This window comes from Anabrus simplex, chromosome 1, assembly GCF_040414725.1.
Source record: "Anabrus simplex isolate iqAnaSimp1 chromosome 1, ASM4041472v1, whole genome shotgun sequence".
Lineage (NCBI taxonomy): Eukaryota > Metazoa > Arthropoda > Insecta > Orthoptera > Tettigoniidae > Anabrus > Anabrus simplex.
Genome location: NC_090265.1, coordinates 1359258820 through 1359281077, shown reverse-complemented (window position 1 = coordinate 1359281077; position 22258 = coordinate 1359258820). Strand labels below are relative to the sequence as shown.

Below are 22258 nucleotides of genomic sequence, written 5' to 3'. Positions count from 1 at the left end.
CATAGCAAAAAATAACAGTTAGGATGTAGGATATATGTACAGTATATATCTCCTGACAAATGGAATTCACTGTCTTGTTTCATAGGATTTAAGGATAATATTTAAAATAGGCATATTTTGTTGCACAAGTGGATGCTTTCACAGAATTATGTTAAGTTTCTTCTTATAATTTGTACTGAATAAGTTTCCCCGTATAGTTAGTATTGGTTTACCATCTGACTGAGAAACATATCATTCTATTTGTCACACAGAAGGTAATATGTAATATTTGATCACCTGTTTTAGATGGTCAGAAGCGGAATGCATTCGACAACAGTTACCTCTTACTCCTGAAAACCAGCGGTCTGTACTGGGGCGAGCCTTGACTCTAGTTCGCTTCCCACTGATGTCAGTAGAAGAGTTTGCTGTAGGAGCTGCACAATCTGGCCTCCTTACTGACAGGGAGGTTGTTTCACTCTTCTTGTATTTCACCGTGAATCCAAAGCCAACAGTGGGCTTTCTTGAGGTCCCCCGATGCTGTATGACTGGCAAGGAACAGACAGTTAATCGTTTCCAGCAAATCGAAAGTCGTTGGGGATATAGTGGGACATGTGATCGCATCAGGTTTGGCAAACTTTCTAATGTACAGTAGTTGTATTTTATTTTAAAAATCCATAAATGTTCTTGCCTATCATGTCCAACTATGTTTGTTTCAGGTTCACTGCAGATCGACGTATATTTGTGGTGGGATTTGGATTGTATGGCTCAATTCATGGTCCCACAGAGTATGATGTGAACTTGCAAGTCATACACACAGCATCTGCCAAAGTATTGGGTTCTAACAATACTACATTCAATTCTGATGGCTCTAATTATACATTTCGAGTAATGTTCAAAGAACCAATTGAAATACTTCCTAATACTAGTTACACTGCAGCAGTAACATTAAAGGTAATTCTTTCTCTTGGATATAAATTATCTCTTTTCTTTTAAAATAATTTGATTCTCAGAACTAAGCTTTGTGTTAGAATCAGGTAAGTATTCTTCTTACTTTGTTACACTTCTTGTTAACTTCGATTCTCCATTGCTTATAAAATAAATACAAATATTTTTAAAAAAATTTTTATCCGCCTTCTCAATACTTAGCAATTATGCGATGTTTACAAAAACATTACAACGTGGTATTATAAGGTACTAGTTTCGGTCCTATAAGGACCATCATCAGCCTAGCCAAGATTCAAAAGTATATACCATAGTCCTAAAACAGAATTATGCAGTGAGATGAAAGATGAAAGAATGGACTGGGGATGTGGTGGAATGATATACATATAAAATAGTGAATATATGAACTGTTGTAAATGTAGCAAAGTTATGTTGAACAGTGACAAATAAAATATTTTGGTATATGTCTCGTAAAATTACAATATTAATCAACAATTATCTCAAAATTGAATAAAATAAGCTCTAGTTGATGAATAGTCCAAAGTTGCACATTTAAAAATTGGGTTATGTCGGATTATAAACAATGTCCAATGTTTCTATTAAGTTCTAGAAGATATGAAGTTCAACATTGGCGCAGAGGGAAATATTTTGTCCTTATAGGACCGAAACTAGTACTTTGTAATAGCACATTGTAATGTTTTTGTAAACATTGCATGATTGTTAAGTATTGAGAAGGTGGATTAAAAAAAAAAATTGTATTTATTTTATGTGTAATCTTAACTCAATACGGAACCAACTATGAAGTTTATCTCCATTGCTTTACAATGATTTTCTGATGGGATCTACTCAGGGCCTAAAAGTATGAAACTAAATTCATGCATACTTACATCTAAAAATCATTAAAAACTTGATCACTTTCACCAGTAGAAATTATGTTGCATCGTTGACATTAAGTGAGTGAACTACATCTTCACTCTCATAATAATAATAATAATAATAATAATATGGCCTCAGCTACCATGTGCAGACATTTCAATTTGACGCCATCTGGCTGTTGCTCGTCAATTTCAACGTTCTGTTTTACTCTAGGCCCGCTAGATGGTAGACAGAGTAAACCGAGACTCTCTTGGGTGTCTATGGCTGAGATTTAATGAATTTTGTCGGGTAAACACCAAATGTGTCACCAGAGATCTTTTTACGTGCCGACATCGTACGACATGGAGTGTCGAATGGACTTTTTTCCGCCCTTCAAAAATCCGATACGTCTGCCGGGTTTGAACCCGCTATCTTGGGATCCGGAGGCCGACACTCTACCACTGATCCATTGTTGTTGTTGTTGTTATTATTATTATTATTATTATTATTATTATTATTATTATTATTATTATCATGGTTCTTGAGAAAGTGGTCTTAAATCTGTGGACGCCATCATCATTTGTCATCACCTTAGATGGACAGAACATGTGTGCCATAAAAGTGATGCTAGGCTTTCTCTTCAAATCACTATGGCAAACTTTTCTCCAGCACAATATCCTGAGGTGCCTCTTTGATACTTTTTAATGACCAGTTAAACAAGCCATGAAAGTGAGAAATATAAACCTGGATGTGCTTGCCAACGATAACCTATCTGCTGGTTTTGAATTGTTTAAACAAAAACATTGCAGATACGAAGAGATCAAATGACAAGCCTGCAAGATTCACTTTACCCAATCATGCTCTTCTTCATCAATTAATTGCAGCTTGTGTGGTCACATGCTGTGCAATCCTGAATACCACACAGACTTTTTTTACAGAAATATTGCTCCTTAAATTTGCGTGCAGGTCATAGTACATAATACATTGTTCTGAAGATGTGGCGACAGTGGTTTCATGTCATGCAACTTAACAGTGGCTCAAATCTTGCTCCATTGCTCACTTCCGCATTACCAGAACCACATGTTGTGGCAGTTGAGTAATACTTTGTGTTCTGAGTGAAGAAGCATCAGTGGTAATGAGTAACAAATTTTAACCTCCTCAGTCCTGAGACTTTCTTGACTGTCTGACTAACTTTTGAAACATATATTATAAAACTGGATTTAACTTGAAAATCTGAAATATCTGCATTTAAAATGGAAATTATGAAAATTAACATTCATTAAATAAAATACACACTCGTCGGACCTTGTACTCACACTTACTTGTTACCTGCTTACTTACACATACGTTATTTGAAGGGCGCCAGCTACCACTCAGTGCAGCAATAATAGAATGAGATTCTTGACTATCTCTAGGGTGTGGGGTAATAAGCTTACTTTTGACAACATACCATATAAGTTCTGGGAAAAGGAGATTGGCGTTCGGTTTCCCCATTAATTTTGAGGTTAAGATATTTTACTGTAATTGAAATAAAACTATGAATTCGTTTGATAGAACAAAATATATTCTTTAAATAATATATAAAAAAATAGTGAGTCTTGTTGCGATAAAACAGATGAGAATATGAAATTATGACATTGCAACTGAAAGAAACTAGGCATGAATTTGAATTCTTCTTGACCGGACATTTAACACTTTATACGAAATATTTCCCTCGCTGATTCACTTGACTGTACCTTCAACACTTTTAGTGTAATTACGACGTATTCCTTTGATCTGGTGTTTACTGTAGATGTGTCACGCCTGACTTGGTGATACATCCTTGTGACTGCTTCTTCTCCATATCATCTGACTTCTTTGTAAGTCAGTATGGTATTACCTCTTGGCAGGTCCAGGGTTGCCCTCTCTGACTTCATGGTAAGCCCTTGCGTCCGTGTCTTCAACTAAGTGACGGACCAACCTTTTGGTCTCACTCTCTCAATGACCAATAATTAATGGCTCACCAAGTCTTCACCATCTCTCGTTCACACTCGTTGACTGACCAACTAAGGCCTCTTGATCTAGTAGACTTCTTCACTGTACTGCATCCGTATAACTAATGACTGACGCTACAATATGCACCCACCTTTTATAGACGTTGGTTGACACAGCTACGTAATCTCCAGAAATAACAATGACATACTCCCACCTACGCGACAGATATTACACACAGTGGTGAAATAGCCCAGGGCGGCCGACTCTCTGAGCACATATTCTAAAAGCTCACGATGACGTAGCCATGACTTGGCAATGACTTGGCAGAATCGCCAACAATATTGCACAATGCACCAACGTCACATCCAATCTCTGATATATACAACAATTCTCACTGTACAGGTATTGAGTGTTATTCTACACATACGTATATATGCATACATCTAAGTACAATCTTGCAAGCAACAGGCATTGCAAAATCGAATTGAATAAAACTGATAATTACAATAATAGTAACAATATCACAGATAACATAATAATAATACGGACATAATAATAATAATAATAATAATAATAATAATAATAATAATACAGATAAAATAATAAAAATACAGATATCATCTTGTAACGGGATTTGAACCGTTACAGTCCGTATGTAGCATATGCTCTACATGTGGTTGTGTTTACTTACAATAATACAGAATAATTTAAGGAAAAAGTAATAATGGTAGGAAAGTCAACTTGGAGTCCTGAAGTAGCATATATGCTACACGCATAAAATAACTTAGTGAAACACACTAATTTTCTATGGTGAATTTTTTTAAATTATTTGAGCAAAATATAACACATTGAATGCAAAAACAGGTTCGGGACTGAAGGGGTTAAAAAAAAGAAAAGAAAGAAAGAAAAGCATTTGCGCTCATTTACTGTGAGTGGGAAACTTAAATTTGTAACGGAAGCTGAAACTATTGGAAATTGTGTCGCCTGCACAGAATATGATATTGATGAATCATGTATGTGCGATTGGAGGAAGAAGGAAATTTTATTAAAAAGTAACTATGATCATAGAGCTTTCCAAGGGCATAGTGCACAGTTTACTAAAAATGGATGACTTTATAAATACATGACCAAAAGAAGTGAACTAGGTTATGGTGTATCACCTGAAATGTGTCAGCTAAAGTCATTAGAGCCAAGCCGAGTTGCTCAGACGGTTGAGGCGCTGGCCTTCTGACCCCAACTTGGCAGGTTCGTTCCCGGCTCAGTCCGGTGGTATTTGAAGGTGCTCGGATACGTCAGCCTCGTGTCGGTAGATTTACTGGCATGTAAAAGAACTCTTTGGAGCAAAATTCTGGCACCTCAGTGTCTCAGAAAACCATAAAATTAGCTAGTGTTTACAGTGTTCTAAGTCTTCTGGTATGGGCTAGAGCAGTTTGTTACTTTCATTGACCTGTCTCAGTCTCATCCTTGGTTTTGACAATATGAAAGTGACCGAGGTTTGAGTGATGCTAGTAATACCATTCCTTATGCAGCCAGTGTCTGTTATGAATGGTGTGAAAATATCACTCATAGGGTCAGTTGGTGCATGCATTTCAGTGGGTTTGGCAGACTGCTATAGCAACTTCTGGCTCGGTGAGGAAAGCAATGGGAAACTACCTCACTCCTCATTTCCCTAGTATGCCTCTTCAGTGTTGAGTGCTTTCCATGTTGTAAGTTTTCGTCTTGGCTTTTGAGATTGCATTGACATAATTTTGAGGTTAAAATTTTGACAGTATTTTATGAGGTGTTCCTCATTTTTATTTGTGCGAATGTGTGCCAAGTACGGGCCTGTTATTTGTCTGTATTTTCTCTCCTTACCTAATTGCGCATTGAAGTCTCCCATTAAAATTTTAATCATTACAGATAGCAAAGGATCTTAAAGAGGAGGCTTTTACTGCAAGCCATGGGTGGATAAGGAATTTTTATCAAAGACATACATGTATTTCACAACGTCTCCCTGTTGCCTACGATGAAAAGTTGACAGCCTTTCATCGCCACGTTATTCGTTGTAATTTATAATCTTCATGTTCCGTGTTGATGATTTCCTAATTCCAATAACAGGCCTTATGGGGTTTGTTCCGCCTAATCAGCACTGTACAAATTATGCTAAAACTCTTATTTTATTATATTAGGGCTAGTTTCGGTCCTTTTTTGGACCATCTTCAGCCAAACAATACATTAAAAAAACTTATGAACTTATGAACAGTACACACGCATACAAAAATATGCAGAATGAGTTAAAAATCACACTTTACTGATATTTGGTAACACAGTACACTGAGAATTGACAAATAAAACTTAATCACATGGTGTCCATATCTTTGTTTCTTACAGTTTTATTGTCCATCGTGTTTCAAAACAATACATTTATCTAAAGATTAAATATTTCATGTTAATTTATAACTAGGTCTAGTCTTTTGATTTTGTTTCACTTTTTGAACTGTTGGACATGGAGATATATTGAGTTAGCAAAAATTTTGAATAAGTACCTCTTTGGCAGATACTGGGGCTAATTGTCATAAGAGGGAATGTCCTTTACTGCTATTGCTAGTTGCATTTGAGTGCCATTGGCTGCATTAAATTAGAAATCAAAAGACACTGGAATGACTATTGTGGTAAAGTGGGTTGAAGGAAGGTGGATGCCTGTAACGAAAGAAAAGGAACTTACTCACTCTAGCCCATGTCGACCTGTAGACCGGTGTATTGAATGTGGACTGACTGTTTTTGTCTGCGCAAGGTTTATTGCTATGTGGGCTTGAATGGGAGCCTTGTCTGGGTGTGGCAATGGGGAAAGCGTGTTCCTTTAGAAACCTGTGAACAAATTGAGCTATTTTATATGTAGGTCTGGATTTGAAGTTGATAATAGATCTCATTGGGATTTTATTCTTATAGATTTTTGGAAGCTCTCTGGCTGTGGGTAATTTGGATTCATGTTAATGAGTTTATTAGTTTCTTGTTCACTAAAAATGGTTATGTTTTTGAGTAAGGATTTAAAATTTCTCCTGATTTTATTGGTAGGGTCTTTTTTGATAATTGTGAAATTTTCTTCATCAAAGAAATTTTGAGTTTTATGTATATAGATGACTTTATCCATCATAACTGTTGTATTACCCTTGTTCAACTTAGTGACTGTAAGGTTGTTGATTTTGATTTTTTTTCTTTAGGTTGTACTATTTGTTGATGCTTAGTGCTGTTGTTGTTGTTATTATTATTATTATTATTATTATTATTATTATTATTATTATTAATAGCATTACATCTGAAATTGTTAATGTAAATGAGCAAATTTTTTACTTCATATCTAACCTCATCGTGTTATTCTGAAGGGAGTTTATTGACAGCTTGTTCGATTTCAGTAGTTATAGTGATGAGTGTTTCATGTATGGAATGCATATTCCAATTATGTTTTGGACCCCTACTCAGTATCCCGAGTTACGTCTCATTGAAATCTGTACTAGATTTATTCTTAATAGGTGAATCCTCGTTTCTTTAGCCGTAACATAGGTCTGGTGGTTTGTAGATGCAGAAGTGGAATCTTATTTAGGCATAGACCTAAAAGGAGTAAAAGGTGTTTTCTAATTTTTTTTGTCCAAAGTATTCTGTTTTTTAATAGCAATGCTTTCCAGTTTTTGGTATGTAAAGTTAAGAAGATCATTCCAATATATTGATGAATGACTCTGTGCTGCTTCAGAATGTGTTTCGTAAAGTTGGGTGTGGCAATGGGGAAAGGGGGTTCCTTTAGAAACCTGTGAACAAATTGAGCTATTTTATATGTAGGTCTGGATTTGAAGTTGATAATAGATCTCTTTGGGATTTTATTCTTATAGATTTAGTGTTCAAAATATTATTTTTCCTGTAAAGGAATTTAATTTATTCTTTCAACCATATTTGATTGGTTTTAGTTTTGAGTGTGCCCTGTTTGAAAACATCTGTGTTTCCTATTATAAGCCCTCAAAAAAGTTGGAGTTAGATTGTTAAGACTTACATTTTTCAAAAAGGCAATATCCTTGTCTGTGGTGGCTGTTCAAATTCTCAAGTATTTAAAAAAGCCCTTTTGATTCCCTGGTTGCTTTTCTCATTCTAATTTATAATCTTCATGTTCCATATTGATGATTTCCTAATTTCAATAACAGGCCTTATAGGGATGTTCCCAGCACTGTACATATTATGTTAAAACTCTTATTATATTAGCACTAGTTTTGATCCTGTTTGGACCATCTTCAGCTAAAACAGAGCTCGATAGCTGCAGTCGCTTAAGTGCGGCCAGTATCTAGTATTCGGGAGATAGTAGGTTCAAACCCCACTGTCGGCAGCCCTGAAAATGGTTTTCCGTGGTTTCCCATTTTCACACCAGGCAAATGCTGGGGCTGTACCTTAATTAAGGCCACGGCCACTTCCTTCCCACTCCTAGCCCTTTCCTGTCCCATCATTGCCATAAGACCTATCTGTGTCGGTGCGACGTAAAGCACCTAGCAAAAAAATCTTCAGCTAAACAATACATTATGAACACTACACATCATCATCATCATCATCATCATATTACAGTTCCAGTTTCCCAGGTACTGCTGGCGAGCCTCTTCCATTCTGTCTTATTGAGATACATTCTGTTGTTTGACGTCCTCCAGTGTCCTTCCCCGATCTGCAATGTCCATCTTTACGATGTCCATCCATTGGATTCTTGGTCTTCCTACCATCCGTTTCCCTGCCACATGTCACCCAAGTTAACATATGCTGTCCTTGTTGGCTCTATCCTCATTATATGCCCAAACCACCTCAGTCTGGACATGCTGATCCGATCTAACAATGATGTAACAATCCCAGCTTCCTTCCTAACCACATCATTCCTCAACTTGTCCCGTTTGGTTTTTTGAATTGTGGACGTAAGGAACTTGCTCTCGGATGCCTGCAACCTTGATGAGTTTCTTAGTGAGGGTGCAGGTTTCAATACCATAGATTAAGATTGGTATGAAGTCCTGATTGAACATCACCAGCTTTGATTTTGTTGATACAGTACACACACATACAAAAATATTTAAAATTCGTTAAAAATCACACTTCACTGATTTTTGGTATCATAATACACTGAGAATTGACAAATAAAAGTTAATAACTTGGTGTGCCCATATCTTTGTTTCTTGCAGTATTATTGCCCATCGTGTTTTGAAAAAATACCTTTATCTAAAGATTAAGCATTTTATGTTTATTTATAACTATGTCAAGTCTTTTGATTTTATTTAACTATTTGAACTGTTGGAATTGGAGATTGAACCTAGCCAATATTTTGAATAAGTACCTCCTTGACAGATACTGGTATTGTACATTCATTCACCTAGAATTGTATTGTGTAAACCAATGCACACTCTGTACGTCGTTAATGTATTGATACTAAATTAAAGTAAAATGGGGGTAATTGTCATGAGAGGGAACGTCCTTTACTGCTATTGCTAGTTGCATTTCAGTGTCATTGGCTGCAACTAAATTAGAGATCAAAATACCTTTCTTCAACCCACTTTACTACAATCAATATCACTGAAGATTGTTTTATATCTGTGGATCAACAGTTCAGTCCTAAGTTCAATTTAAATGAACCAACAGAAAAGTCAAACATATTATTTGAGTTAATTAATCCTTTCATTATGAAAGAATACCATAATAAACTTGTTAATCGGTGAAGCAAACTCCCACAATTCCTCACCCCCTTTTTCCCGTCACTATGCCCAGACAAGGCCCAGTCTTCTATCCCCGCTCCCCCGTCAATCAACTTTGCTACAATAGTCATACCGGCGTCTTTTGAGCTCCTAATTTAGTTGCAACCAATGAAACTCAAATGCAGCTAGCAATAGCAGTAAAGAGCGTTCCCTCTTATGACAGTTAGCCCCATTTTACTTTAATTTTGTATCAACATATTGTACCTGTTAATACTAGTCAACAGCCGGAGAACACTGAGACACCTCAGGAGTGCTCATTTCGCAAGTAAAATAACCAAGGATGTGGCATGCATAGGAAAATGAATTGAAATTATGGCATATAATAAAAAAAATACAGAGTAAAATTCACATGTGGCATGGTTTATTAACAACAACAAAAAATCTCAAATTGTCATTCTTCAATAACTATGATTGTGAAAATGATCGCTAATAAAATTACAAATGCAGCTCTTGACGTACAAACAAAATAAATCAAATGGGGTGCTACATGATTTTTCGCCCTATCTTGCCCTAACAAATCACAGCTACATATTAATTTTGATAATTTTGTTCAGATAAACAGATTTCATTTAATTAACTGAAAGCTCTGGGTTCTGATGATCCACTCCGAAACATTAGAAAGAAGAAAAATTAAATTAAATTTTGTACGATAATTATATCAAGTTTCAATGATTTACCCAAAGTTTAAATTTTACTATGACATAATTTGATGCTATAATTTCTCTTTAAACTCAATCGACTCAACAAAATAATTATCTCATTCAGTTACCAGTCGCTTACTGGATTAGCAAAATTAAATAAGCCTGGAAATATCATGATAGTCATTTCAAATGGTCTCCCTAACACAAAATCTAACTCCTAAAATGCCACATCACAAATCCTGGATGCAAATATCAAAGAAAGTAACACTGCTCACCAATAACAACATCTGAGACAATAAGATAAAAGGTGAACTCAAACTACCATAACCATGATTACAATACTAAGTTACACTAAAATCTACAAAATATATTACAATATCTACACATTTGGCTACACGGAAGATGATCATAGCGTCAGAATACCTTCAAATAATCTTAGCATAGCTAAGTGTACCTCAGGGTTTCTAATATTCAGGCAGATGACCTGGATGAAAGTCCTCGAACATTCGGGAAAGGTCTCGAATATTGTTCCAGAACCCCTGCGAGTTAACGCAAACATTAAAGTTACAAATACGGAGAACTCGGGATAGAACTTAATTAGACATAATTCATTGAAGACATAATCAGACTCAAATATACGCAGACTCATTATCAAAATTCACGCAAATATTCACCATATTACAATACCTAATTATCACATTCCTCAATAATCATCTTTAATCATGGCATGACTCTTTTCTTGAAGAAATACATCAGTTATGCACTACAATTTAATCTCTCTCGAAGACACAAAATTATCACATTAATAATAATGAAATCTATAATAATGACCCATAATACCCGACGATACATTTGTGATCCACCCCGCAATGTCACAAATTCATTACAATAGCATTATGCAACAAGTCCTTCGCGTATATAATTCTCGAAGATCCAATCCATCTACCGGATCTCGAGTCTTGATTTAACTATCTCTACTCTGCATTTACATACACGGGTTCTAACGGAATCATTTTCAAAGATCACACACCATTATGTTCCAACGGATACCATATGTGAGTATAATCCGCTTCAGTGCGACGGCTGTACATCCAGGAAAATCTTATCTATGTACTCGAATATTCTAACATCATTCTCCGCCAATCGTGGCCATAATAAATTTATAAGTTGAAACCATGAGAATTATTGCCAACTGATTCACCGAGCATAATTCAAAAATCACATATACCACTCAATATCACATTCAGCCTATCTAACGGAGATAAATACGTAAAGATCATCTATTGGTACTACAATATGGCAAAGTATTTACTACAACTACACGACTGTAACAAACTGCAAGACCATTTACCAATTATAACTACATAACTATCCCACTACAGAACAGATATTATTATACAATTGCGTCTACTTAGCTTTACGATGTCTTCATGATGCTGGACAGCTGGTCGTCCTCAATAGTACAATTATATGTGCCTTCCTCTCAACCCATCACTGTCAGCTACGGTCTCATAGTTTAGGCATCCATCTCAGCACTCACACACACGGCATTAGATAACATCACCATGATGAAATTTGTAACTGTCCTCTTCTTGGATTTCAAGCTGAAACTGGTACAGTAAAAATTAATAAATTTGTCACACCACCAATTCCTAGAAGTATTGTCCAAAGAATATATACTGTAGGAAATTCGATTTATCTTGACATTTATTGTATTATGTTCATTGACAAACAGAATATCCCAAATGATATATATTTGCGAGGCATACAGCTACGTTAAATCAAAGTTCGACTTCTCCAGATCCTGCATAAGTTATAACCATCCGCTATCGAACCAAGTCCTTTGCCTGAATGGCGTGTCGAAGACTACTGACGTACAGCGACTCACTGACCCAGTAACCTACTTTCACCATCAGCTGGCGAGCTGGAGTCCTTGAAGCATTGCACACGCGTGCTCATACCGGAAATCTTGTCAAATTCATAACTGTAATAATTTCCCACATTTGTTTTACTCGCAAGTTAATATTCAGAAATGTTATCATTATTATCATTTTTATAATTATTATTATTGGAATACACATTGCCTTTCCAGCATGCTGTTTAATAGTATTACTAATCATTCGCTAAGTTGGATACAGCCGGTGACAATCTATGGGTTTATCGTACGCTCACGAGGCGCGTTTCTCTTTCTTTCTTTCTTCCTTTCTTTCTTTCTTTCACAAACAAGTTCATTCCTAACTGCCGACACCTTTATGAAGTCTTATGGCTTAAATCAACTAATTAGAAGAGTACTAAGTCCACAGGTGAACTCAGTGTGAATGCAAAGAGCACTAACTCCAAGATATACCACTCGGTTCATATATTCAAGCCATCCGCCTTATCGAAACTGTCACAATATTAAAGACATACAGAGTCTGCATCAATTTATACAATACAGTTCTATGTGAATGAATGTGTAATACTAGTATCAGTATCTGTCAGTGTTCATATTCAAAATATTTGTTGAATTCAGTCAACAAATCTCCAAGTCCAGCAGTTCAAATAGACAAAATCAAAAGACTAGTTGTAGTTATAAATAAACATGAAATATTTAATCTTTAGATAAAGGTATTTTTTCAAAACATGATAGACAATAAAATGGTAAGAAGCAATCATATGGACACACCACATGATTAACGTTTGTTTGTCAATTATCAGTGTATTATGACAATACCAATATCAGTGAACTGTGATTTTTAGCTAATTTTAAATATTTTTTTATGTGTGTTTACTGTCCATAAGATTTTAAGTTTACCAGGCGAGTTGACCGTGCAGTTAGGGTCGCGCAGCTGTGAGCTTGCATCCAGCAGATAGTGGGTTCGAACCCCACTGTCAGCAGCCCTGAAGGTGGTTTTCTGTGGTTTCCCCACTTTCACACCAGGCAAATGCTGGGGCTGTACCTTAATTAAGGCCACGGTCATTTCCTTCCCACTCCTCTATTTGTGTTGGTGCGACATAAAGCAAATAGCAAAAAAAAAAATAATAATAATAATAAAACTGCTATGAAACTATTTGATGCAAAAATTACGCCAGTTACCACATATAGACTGGATATTATATGGGATAAACTGGGTCTGGCTGAGCTGAGGACAATTGAAGCAGTCAAGTCGCACTTCCTGAAAGCTACACTGGGAATATCAAAATACACAAAATCAAGGCTTGCATATGAACTTGCAAAGGAGACCTTCTTCATCGAAGACCTCCGAATGAAGCGAGGGTTTCCATTCACAGACGCTTGGGAAAAATTACTGCAGGACAGAGTAAAGAAAAGGAAAGAAATCTGGCTCGATTTTTACTCAATGGATGCAAGGATGAATAGAACATGGACAAAGACTAATCAAGACATGCGACATTTCGTTAACTCGATGGCGGTCCATGGGTATCACCATAAACTGTGCAACACTGAGTACTTCCATGACCCTGATGAAATCTGTGTTTGCAAGCTGTGCAGTGAGCATTGCAATCGATATCATGAAATCACATGCAAAAACCGGGGATTATCCATTGTGAACTTCTGTAATAGTGAGAGTTGACAGTACATGCGACAAACTTTGTTTATATCATACGCAATTTGTGTACTGTATCTTTATTAATTATATTAATAAGGAGTTTATTATTATTCATTCACTTCTCCACAGGAAATATGGGTAGTAATGGGGCACAGGATGCACCAAGTGCCTTACAATAATTAAAGTATTTACACATTATAATACAAATATTGATGTACAGGTATATACAAAACTGTAGATCACGGGATCTTCATTCTTGCGAGAGGAACGATCGCACAATGTTGCATGTTGACAGGAGGACAGAATGTTGCATAATTTTGTAGATGCTCGGTGGAAGACTCAGTTCTCGCAGACTCTTGTGAAGTGTGTGTGGAATGAGACCGTTGACTGACAGAATCACAGGGACTCTCCGTACCAGTTTCATCTTCCAGATCCTCTTTATCTCTTCTGCAAGTTCTTTGTACTTGGAGATTTTTTCACTGTACTTCCTGTCAATGTTGGTGTCATTATTATTATTATTATTATTATTATTATTATTATTATTATTATTATTATAAAATTTAAGTTTAATGAATTGTTCAGCTGAAGATGGTCCAAAAAGGACTGAAACTAGTCCTAACATAATAAAATAGGAGATTTAACATAATTTGTACCATGTTGATTAGGTGGAACATCCCTATAAGGCCTTTTATTGAAATCACCTTATTCGTTTGCGGAAGCAAAATTCCTATTTGCTTTCTCAAATTGGCAATGCTCATTTATTTCAAAATGCCACTAGACGATACAGTTCACATCAAGGGCTCTAAAAACGTTACAATCAGAACAGATGGTAACAAAAAGCAATGCTGCACTGTAATGTTATGCATGTTAGCTGACGGAACCAAACTTCTTACGTATGTGGTTCTGCAAAGAAAAACACTTCCAAAGGGAAATTTGCTGTCTGGTATTTTCCTTCAAATGCAAGAATCCGGCTGGATGGACTGTGAACTAATTGAGGAGTGGGTGAAGGGTGTTTGGCAACATCGCCCAGGAGCTTTACTGCAGAAGAAGAGCCTGCTTGTGCTCCGTAGTTATTGTGGGCATACTACAGACACCATAAAGGAATTGACGAGTAAAGGAAAAGCTTATCTGGCAATAATTCCAAGAGGGCTGATCTCTATGCTACAGCCATTGGATGTTTGTGTGAACTGACCTTTCAGAGCTGCATTGAAATAGTTCTACACAGAGAGGATAGTCTGCCAGTGATCACACACCAACACCAACTGGATGAGTGAAACTACCCAAAATAGAACTTCTATGCAAATGGATAAAGACTGCATGGAATCACATCTCCAACAATTTGGTGAGGTAAAAGTTTCAAGAAATATGGAATTTCAAATTCTGTGGATGGTGCTGAGGATGACTGTGTGGGAAGGTGACAGTGATCAAACTTCCCATGTTGGTAGTTCTAATGATGTTGGATCATGACTGATTTGTACATTGAGCTAGTTTTATTTCTTATTGTGGTGTTTTTAGTGTTTTTATTACTTAAAAGTGCTTTAAATGAGCAATTTGTGACACATTTGCAGAAATTTAAACAAATTGGTAAATACATAAATGATTATTTTTTTCCAAATTTTGCCATTAGAAATTCAGGTGTGCAGGTCTTATTCATTGGCAGGTGGTATTTGAGATTATATGGTACTGTATTTAATGCAAGATTTGGCTGTTTAAATACCAAAATTTTGCATATCAAATGTACTATGTGTGAAGAAGATTCTTAGGCAAGAAGAAATTGTATATTTGAAGACAGGAAACAGCTACACATGACAACACCTAAAATATCTTTGGTTCCCGGTTAGTAATTTCTATATTTCATTGGCCTTGTATAACAAATGAAGAATCTATTAGACATTGATAATATTGAAAAATCAGTAATATTGAATAATTGGTGTTTGTTACAGAAATATTGTGTCCTTTGGATCATGTAGGTTTGTTCCCTTCAAATAGTGCTAACATACGAGTTGTGTTGAAGGATTTTGCTAAACAGAGCAATAGTTTCATTCAGATTGAAATGTGCATTTGTGCTTGTCAAAGGAAATGAAAGTATAATGCACCTGAAAAAAAGCAGGAACATTTCTCCTTTTCTTGAGAAATAGATACCTTTGGTTAGCTGTTCTCAGCACAACAAGTGTGTGTGTTTTTTATTGTTTTAAGAGGAAGTACAACTAGGCAACCATCCTCTTGGGTGTGGGTGGGTGGGTGGTTACGCACCTTCATTATTCATACTGGCTGTAGTACCTATCATTGACGGAACAATCATGTAGCATGTGCAGAGTTATCAAACTCCCGCTACTTTCTGCCAATATTCAGGCAGACTGTTTTGCTCAGGATGCAGCAGTAATCCCATCTATCAGAGATGAGTGGCAGCAAAAGAGACTAATCACAATAATGGTCAATGTAATGTTATTGTTGATCAGTTTGATGAGATTTTGATACTGAAGGCCTTCACATTTAGTTTTCTTTTGATTCTGTGATATTAGGGCATCTAATGTAAAGGGAGTCCTTCCTTCTTCCATGATTTTGTCTTTTCTTCAAGTTATCGTTCATTTTTTATAATAGTCTTCACAATTTTCCTTATCAATATGGACCTATGACCCTGCGGTTTTACACTTTAAGACAAGAACAGTCGCCAGTTAACGTGAGTGAACAATATTTCCATGTTAGCAGTGCTCGGTATTGATATAGACTAAGCAACAGAAGACTCAATTTGTTGCTAAGTCCATATCCAAACCAAACCAAGAGAAAATGGGCGTACAGAATTGAATGAAAATAATTTCATGAATTTTATTATCATAGTTGGTATGGTGAAACTGCATAAGAATTAAATTTTAGGTGCCTTCCCATACCATTTCATCAAGCCTAGACTGTAGTGCCTTATTCCCTGACTGTACATACTGTAATGTATCGGGCCCTCTCGCCTCCGTCCGCGGTCCCACAGCAGAGGATGACGGAAATTACTCGACTATCAACCTGGAGTCTTCCATCTTGCGAGGTTCCTGTATACATCTAGCATCCGGACTGTTCCAGAAGGGTCGGCACAGCTATATAAGAGAGGAGTGACTTGCCTGAGTTAGTGATAGTTAGTTAGTGAGTGAGCGAGAGCGAGATTGAGTTTGTTGGTGTGAGTTAGCGAAGAGCGCAGTCATTGATAGCCTGCGCTGAGATGTCAGCCTGATGGAGTATCTGCCTGTTGGAGCCGAGGACTCGTTCCTGTTTCCCTGTGTGTGTGTGTGTGTGTGTGTGTGTGTGTGTGTGTGTGTGTGTGTGTGTGTGTGTGTGTGTGTGTGTGTGTGTGTGTGTGTGTGCGTGCGTGCGTGCGTGCGTGCGTGTGTGTGTGTGTGTGTGTCCGTCCCTTGAGGCTAGCTGCTGGAGAAGAATCTTGGGTGTTCTGGAGCAGAGCGAAGGGAACACTGGGTGCCGACGTGTGCCGACTGCGAACGGGGTTCAACGGATTGAGTGAACAGCGGATACTATCCCGACCTGCGAGACTGACGTTTAAGCTGTGGACCGTGACAGTGCTAATGAGTGTGACTGAGTGGCTGAGTGAGTGTAGTATAAATAATCGATGACTTTGTGTGTGAGCGTAAAACTGTGTAGTGTGAGAACAAGTGAGAAACTGAGGAAGAGAGAGAGCGTGCGAACCGTGTAAGTGTACTTGTGTAGTTTTAAGCTCGGCTATCGTCTGTGTGTGTGTAAATCTGTAATTGTAGTGCTAAGTTAATAAATTTTAGAAATAGGACGCTACCAAGTTCTGTACTCAATTATTTATTTATTTATTTATCTATCTATCTATCTATCTATCTATTTATTTATTTATTTATTTATTTATTTATTTATTTATCCTGCCAACACGTTACAATACTGAATTCTGTACACCCATTTTCTCTTGGTTCAACTTTGAAATGGACTTAGCAACAAAAATAAAAATTCATGAATACAGTAGAACCCCGTTTATCCAAAATAAAGGGGTGGAGCCATTTCGGTTGACGCATTTTTTCGGGTGACACATGGTAAATATTTTCGAAAATTAAATGTCCAAATAAAATTGTATAAACTCAGTTAAGCAAAGGTGCATACTGTATATTAACATTAAAATGTTTACATAATGTCACTCATTGTATAAAATCAGAGATTTTCTTCTGAATTTTCTTGGCACAGCGCTGTCGTGCAGCTATGTCGCACCACCGTTTAATCAACAGTACATCAGTTGGTGTAGATTCAGCTCTTTGTTCAACAAAGTGCAAAGCAATCTGAAATAATGAAACCATTTATTTTGTTGTTACTGAACTGAATACCGTATACAGTCATTTTATTACAGTACTGTAATTAAAGCATCTGGTATTGTATTTTAATATAAATTCAATATCAATCTTACCACCTATGCATTAAATCCATCATCTGCTGTAACTCGATTCTCAGAACTGCTATTGTCAAAATAGGGTTTGCCTAGTAGCTCTCAGCACTTATAGCAGGAGAATTACTCATATTGATGGCTAAAAAAACAAGATAAAAACAAAATATTAAAATACAATTTTGCCAGAGCATTTCGGTTAAGCCTGGTCTCAGTTAAGCAAAGTTTGGTTAAGCAGGGTTCTACTGTAATTGGAAATTTAATTCTATGTAACTTTAATCATGTAGTATTTATCGATAGAAATACAAACTACTAATAACATAGATATGAGAATTAAATGTTAGGCCTTCCCCTAATAAACTACCACTTCAGTCAGCATGAATAAAATTATTTATAGCCTAGATTATAGCGCACTGGGCGAATTGGCCGTGCGGTCAGGAGTGCGCCGCTGTGAGCTTGCATCCGGGATAGTGGGTTCGAGCCCCACTTTCGGCAGCCCTGAAGATGGTTTTCCGTGGTTTCCCATTTTCACACCAGGCAAATGCTGAGGCTGCACCTTAATTAAGGCCATGCCATGGCCACTTCCTTCCCACTCCTAAGCTTTTCCTATCCCATTGTTGCAATAAGACTTATCTGTGTCATTTCCTGACTTTAGATACTGACTGGCTACAGTGGTCCTTATTGACGGGTATATCACATAGCATGTGCAGAGTTATCTAACTCCCCAGCAACTTTCCGCCAGTATTCAGGCAGGCTGTTTTACTCGGAATGCAACAGTAATCCCATCTACTGGAGATGAGTGGCAGCAGAGTGGACAAAATACATCACAACAGTGGCCAGTGAAATGTTATTGTTGATCGGTTTTATGACCTTTCGATATTGTAGGCCTTCACATTTAGTTTCCTTCCAACTTCGTGATATCAGGTAATCTATTATAAAGGGAGTCCTTCCATCTTTCACGAATTCCTCTTCCCTTATTCTTTGAGCGATCGTACCTTTACGACCTTTACTCGTTTTTATAATCACAATTTTCCTTGGCGATATGGACCGATGGCCACGCTGTTTTACACTTTAACACGTTCACTGTGTATTAGCAGAGCGTGACATACCCTCCAACCTGAACAAAATATTTGTGTGGGCCTCTTTAAAAGTTGTAATTATCGAAGTTTTGTATGTTGGTAGGATGAGTTCTACCGAACTCGTGGACTTATCCCACTCGTGTGCCTGGTGCGTGACCCGCTCGGTAGTTGAAATTGAGAAGTAATGCTGGTCACCAGATGGATCACGCGCCACGCATGTTGGTAGATTACTGTGCATTATTTACCGCGGATAGCAAACAAATGTATAAAGTATGTTACATACATAAATATATTCATATTTACACTTCTGTATTACAGAATTTGACAAACAAAAATGAAACACTTTGGCTAAATGGATGGGTCTCATAACATTGAAGGAATCACATTGTCGGCCATCTGCAAAAAAAAAATAATTTTAAATTATAACATAAGCATCACGACGCAGTCAAAAATGATTACTGCATGTTATTTCAAGTTACTTACAAATATGATGCAAGAATAAAGGACAATTAGAAGTTTCGTTCGTGTTATACACATATATGATGCAAGAATAAATGACAATTACAAGTTCAGTTCTTTTACTGAACATAAAGCAGTAATGGAATTTACCATATTTATTTCAAAAGCGGAATCACTCATAATTCTCTTGAAGTAATAATAAACAGAAAATGCAGTGTCTTGCCTCGAATTGAAGTGGTTTTGCTGCTCATAGATCCCATAAATGAATGATGACGTATGACGACAACTCTGGAGAGGAAATACGCGGGAAACGGAATACGCATGCGCAAATATGGCTACGAATGAATCTGCTAGTAGACTGGACTTACACGATGTGTGGGATGACAATCAGAGCCTTTCTTACCATGCGAAAAACCTGTAATTCACATTTCCTAGCAACCATCCCATGACGCGCTAGGCGCGTGCTCTGCACATGCTTATAACGTAGCGTCACGCGCCGAGCGCGTGATCCGCATTGAACGTGTTAAGGCAACCATAACAAAAACCATCAACGTTTAACACAAGTAAACAATACTTCCATGTTAACAATGTTTGGCGTTGATATGGACTAAGCAGCAAAAGTCTAAATTCATGATTTATTATCATAGTCGTTACGGTAAAACGGTAAGACATAAATGGAACTTATAACTTGTGTTACAGTATGTAATACTTTTCGATAGGACCAGTACGATAGGCATTGAAAAAAATGAAATTTTACGCTATTATGTTCATCTTTTGTCTTACCTTCTGCCTACTTCGTCGCCTTGCTGCTGTGAACATTTCTACTACTGGCATCACTGTCCTCCGTCTCCTCACCCCCCTCGTCTGCGACTGCCTACTGTTCCTGCTGCCTGCTCTGCACTTGATTACGTCACCTGATTCCAGCATGTTCTCAGCCTCGCTTCGCTACGGTATATAAACTCGCTGTATTTATCGAATTGCCAGTCAGGCTTTCTCTGTTAATGTAAGCGGTGGGAGCAGGCACCTTTTCACACGGCTGGCCTGTGGCGATTTTTTAATTATAATTTCGTTCTACATGACTTCACTTAATCACTGTGCAGGGTGAGCAGACTTACAATCATGTTATTCTGATTTTCTTAAAAATTTTGGCTTCTTATACCTTAACTTACTTTGTCTTTTTGAACTCTGGCCCATGCTGGGCACTTCATACAATTTGGGATAGACTTTTTCTACCCTTCAGTATTTGTGATATTTGTGCAAGGACTTCTGCTTGGACGAACATCTTTTTCCGTTACTAACTTTCTGTACTTCCTGTGTGCATGTGATTTCAAAGAAAATGAGACAGCAGCCCGATTTTTCCCTCCTTTCATCCTTGCCATTCTTTTTTCCATTACCAGTCCCTTCCCCCCCCCCCCCCCTTTTTTAAAAATATAATTCATGTGCTTTGATTTGTAAAAAGTGGCCTATACTTATTCCAAACCAAATAGGTATTTGGTGTGTGATTCATCGTACCTTTTCTCTCTTTAAATGATTAGGATTACTGTTAGTTTCCTTCTTTAACTGCGATAAATATTATTCTATTCTGAGTCAAAACTGCTTATTATTCCAGGAGTGTATTCCTCAAGTGTAAAAATATGTTGTTTTCACAGTTATCAGGTTATTACCCAGGTCTAGTCTCAGTCTAAAAGATCACCCTTTTTAAAATTCTTTGTGTAACTATGACACTTTGAAAATTCTAGTCATGATCTTGCAATTGACTTCCTTTTCATGAGTCCCATCGACTTTGTGATTTTTCGCTTGTGCTTTGTAAACGAAACTAAATTTTGTAACTTGATTTTTACTATTGTGTGAATTACTTGGTTGTATTATGTTTTCCCGTTGCTCATGTTATTAATACATCTTGTGGTTTGAACCTTGTGGTTTGAGGTGTACTTTACTTCCCTACTTTCCCCACTGTCATGTACCTAGCACGATATACCTCCTGGGCACAGGTCCAGACAATCCCTGCGCGAACTCTGCTGAAGTCTTGTTGTTTATTTTGATTATGCGCTTCGCTCTATTTCCTTCGTCGCTTGGTGCTCGAGCTCCCAAATTATTATATGTGCGACATGGCTGGTGTTCTCTATAAGGCTTGACCTTGACCTCAGCGCTTCTGATATCTGAGCACATACTGATTTTATGATTGGGCGTTTTCATTACCTATGCATTCACATGCATTTATTGTATGACTAAAATATCTGAAAAATGACTTGTAACAGCCCCTAAACTACCATTTCATAAAAATTATTTATAACATAGATAGTAGCACCTTATCCCCAGACTTGACATATGATTTTCATTCAATTCTGTTCATCGATTTTCTCATGGTTTGGCCTTGATATAGACTTTGCAACAAAAATAGAAATTTACGAATATCTGTGTTATCACAGCCAGCACGGTAAAAATGTATAAGATATAAATGATCATAAATTTAATTCTATATAATTTAAGTTAGTATTTATCGATAGGACCATTGTTAATATAGATATTTGAGAATTAAATTTTAGGCCTTCCCCTAAATGACCTTTTCACTCAGCGAGAATAAAATAATTTATAGCCTGGGTTGTAGTGCATCATTCTTCAACTTTACATACCGATTTTCTTT

General features: G+C 36.9%; 1 protein-coding gene across 2 annotated transcripts in view; it reads left to right on the top strand.

The window, feature by feature from the left end:
* The window catches only part of LOC136878836 (BTB/POZ domain-containing protein 1), an 81405-nt gene that overhangs the window by 49483 nt on the left and 9664 nt on the right, over nt 1-22258 (top strand). For both annotated transcript variants that reach the window (XM_067152374.2, XM_067152366.2), the window contains exons 4-5: nt 286-603; nt 696-930. In XM_067152374.2, the coding sequence (XP_067008475.2) occupies nt 286-603; nt 696-930 (553 nt within the window). The remainder of the gene's footprint in view (nt 1-285; nt 604-695; nt 931-22258) is intronic.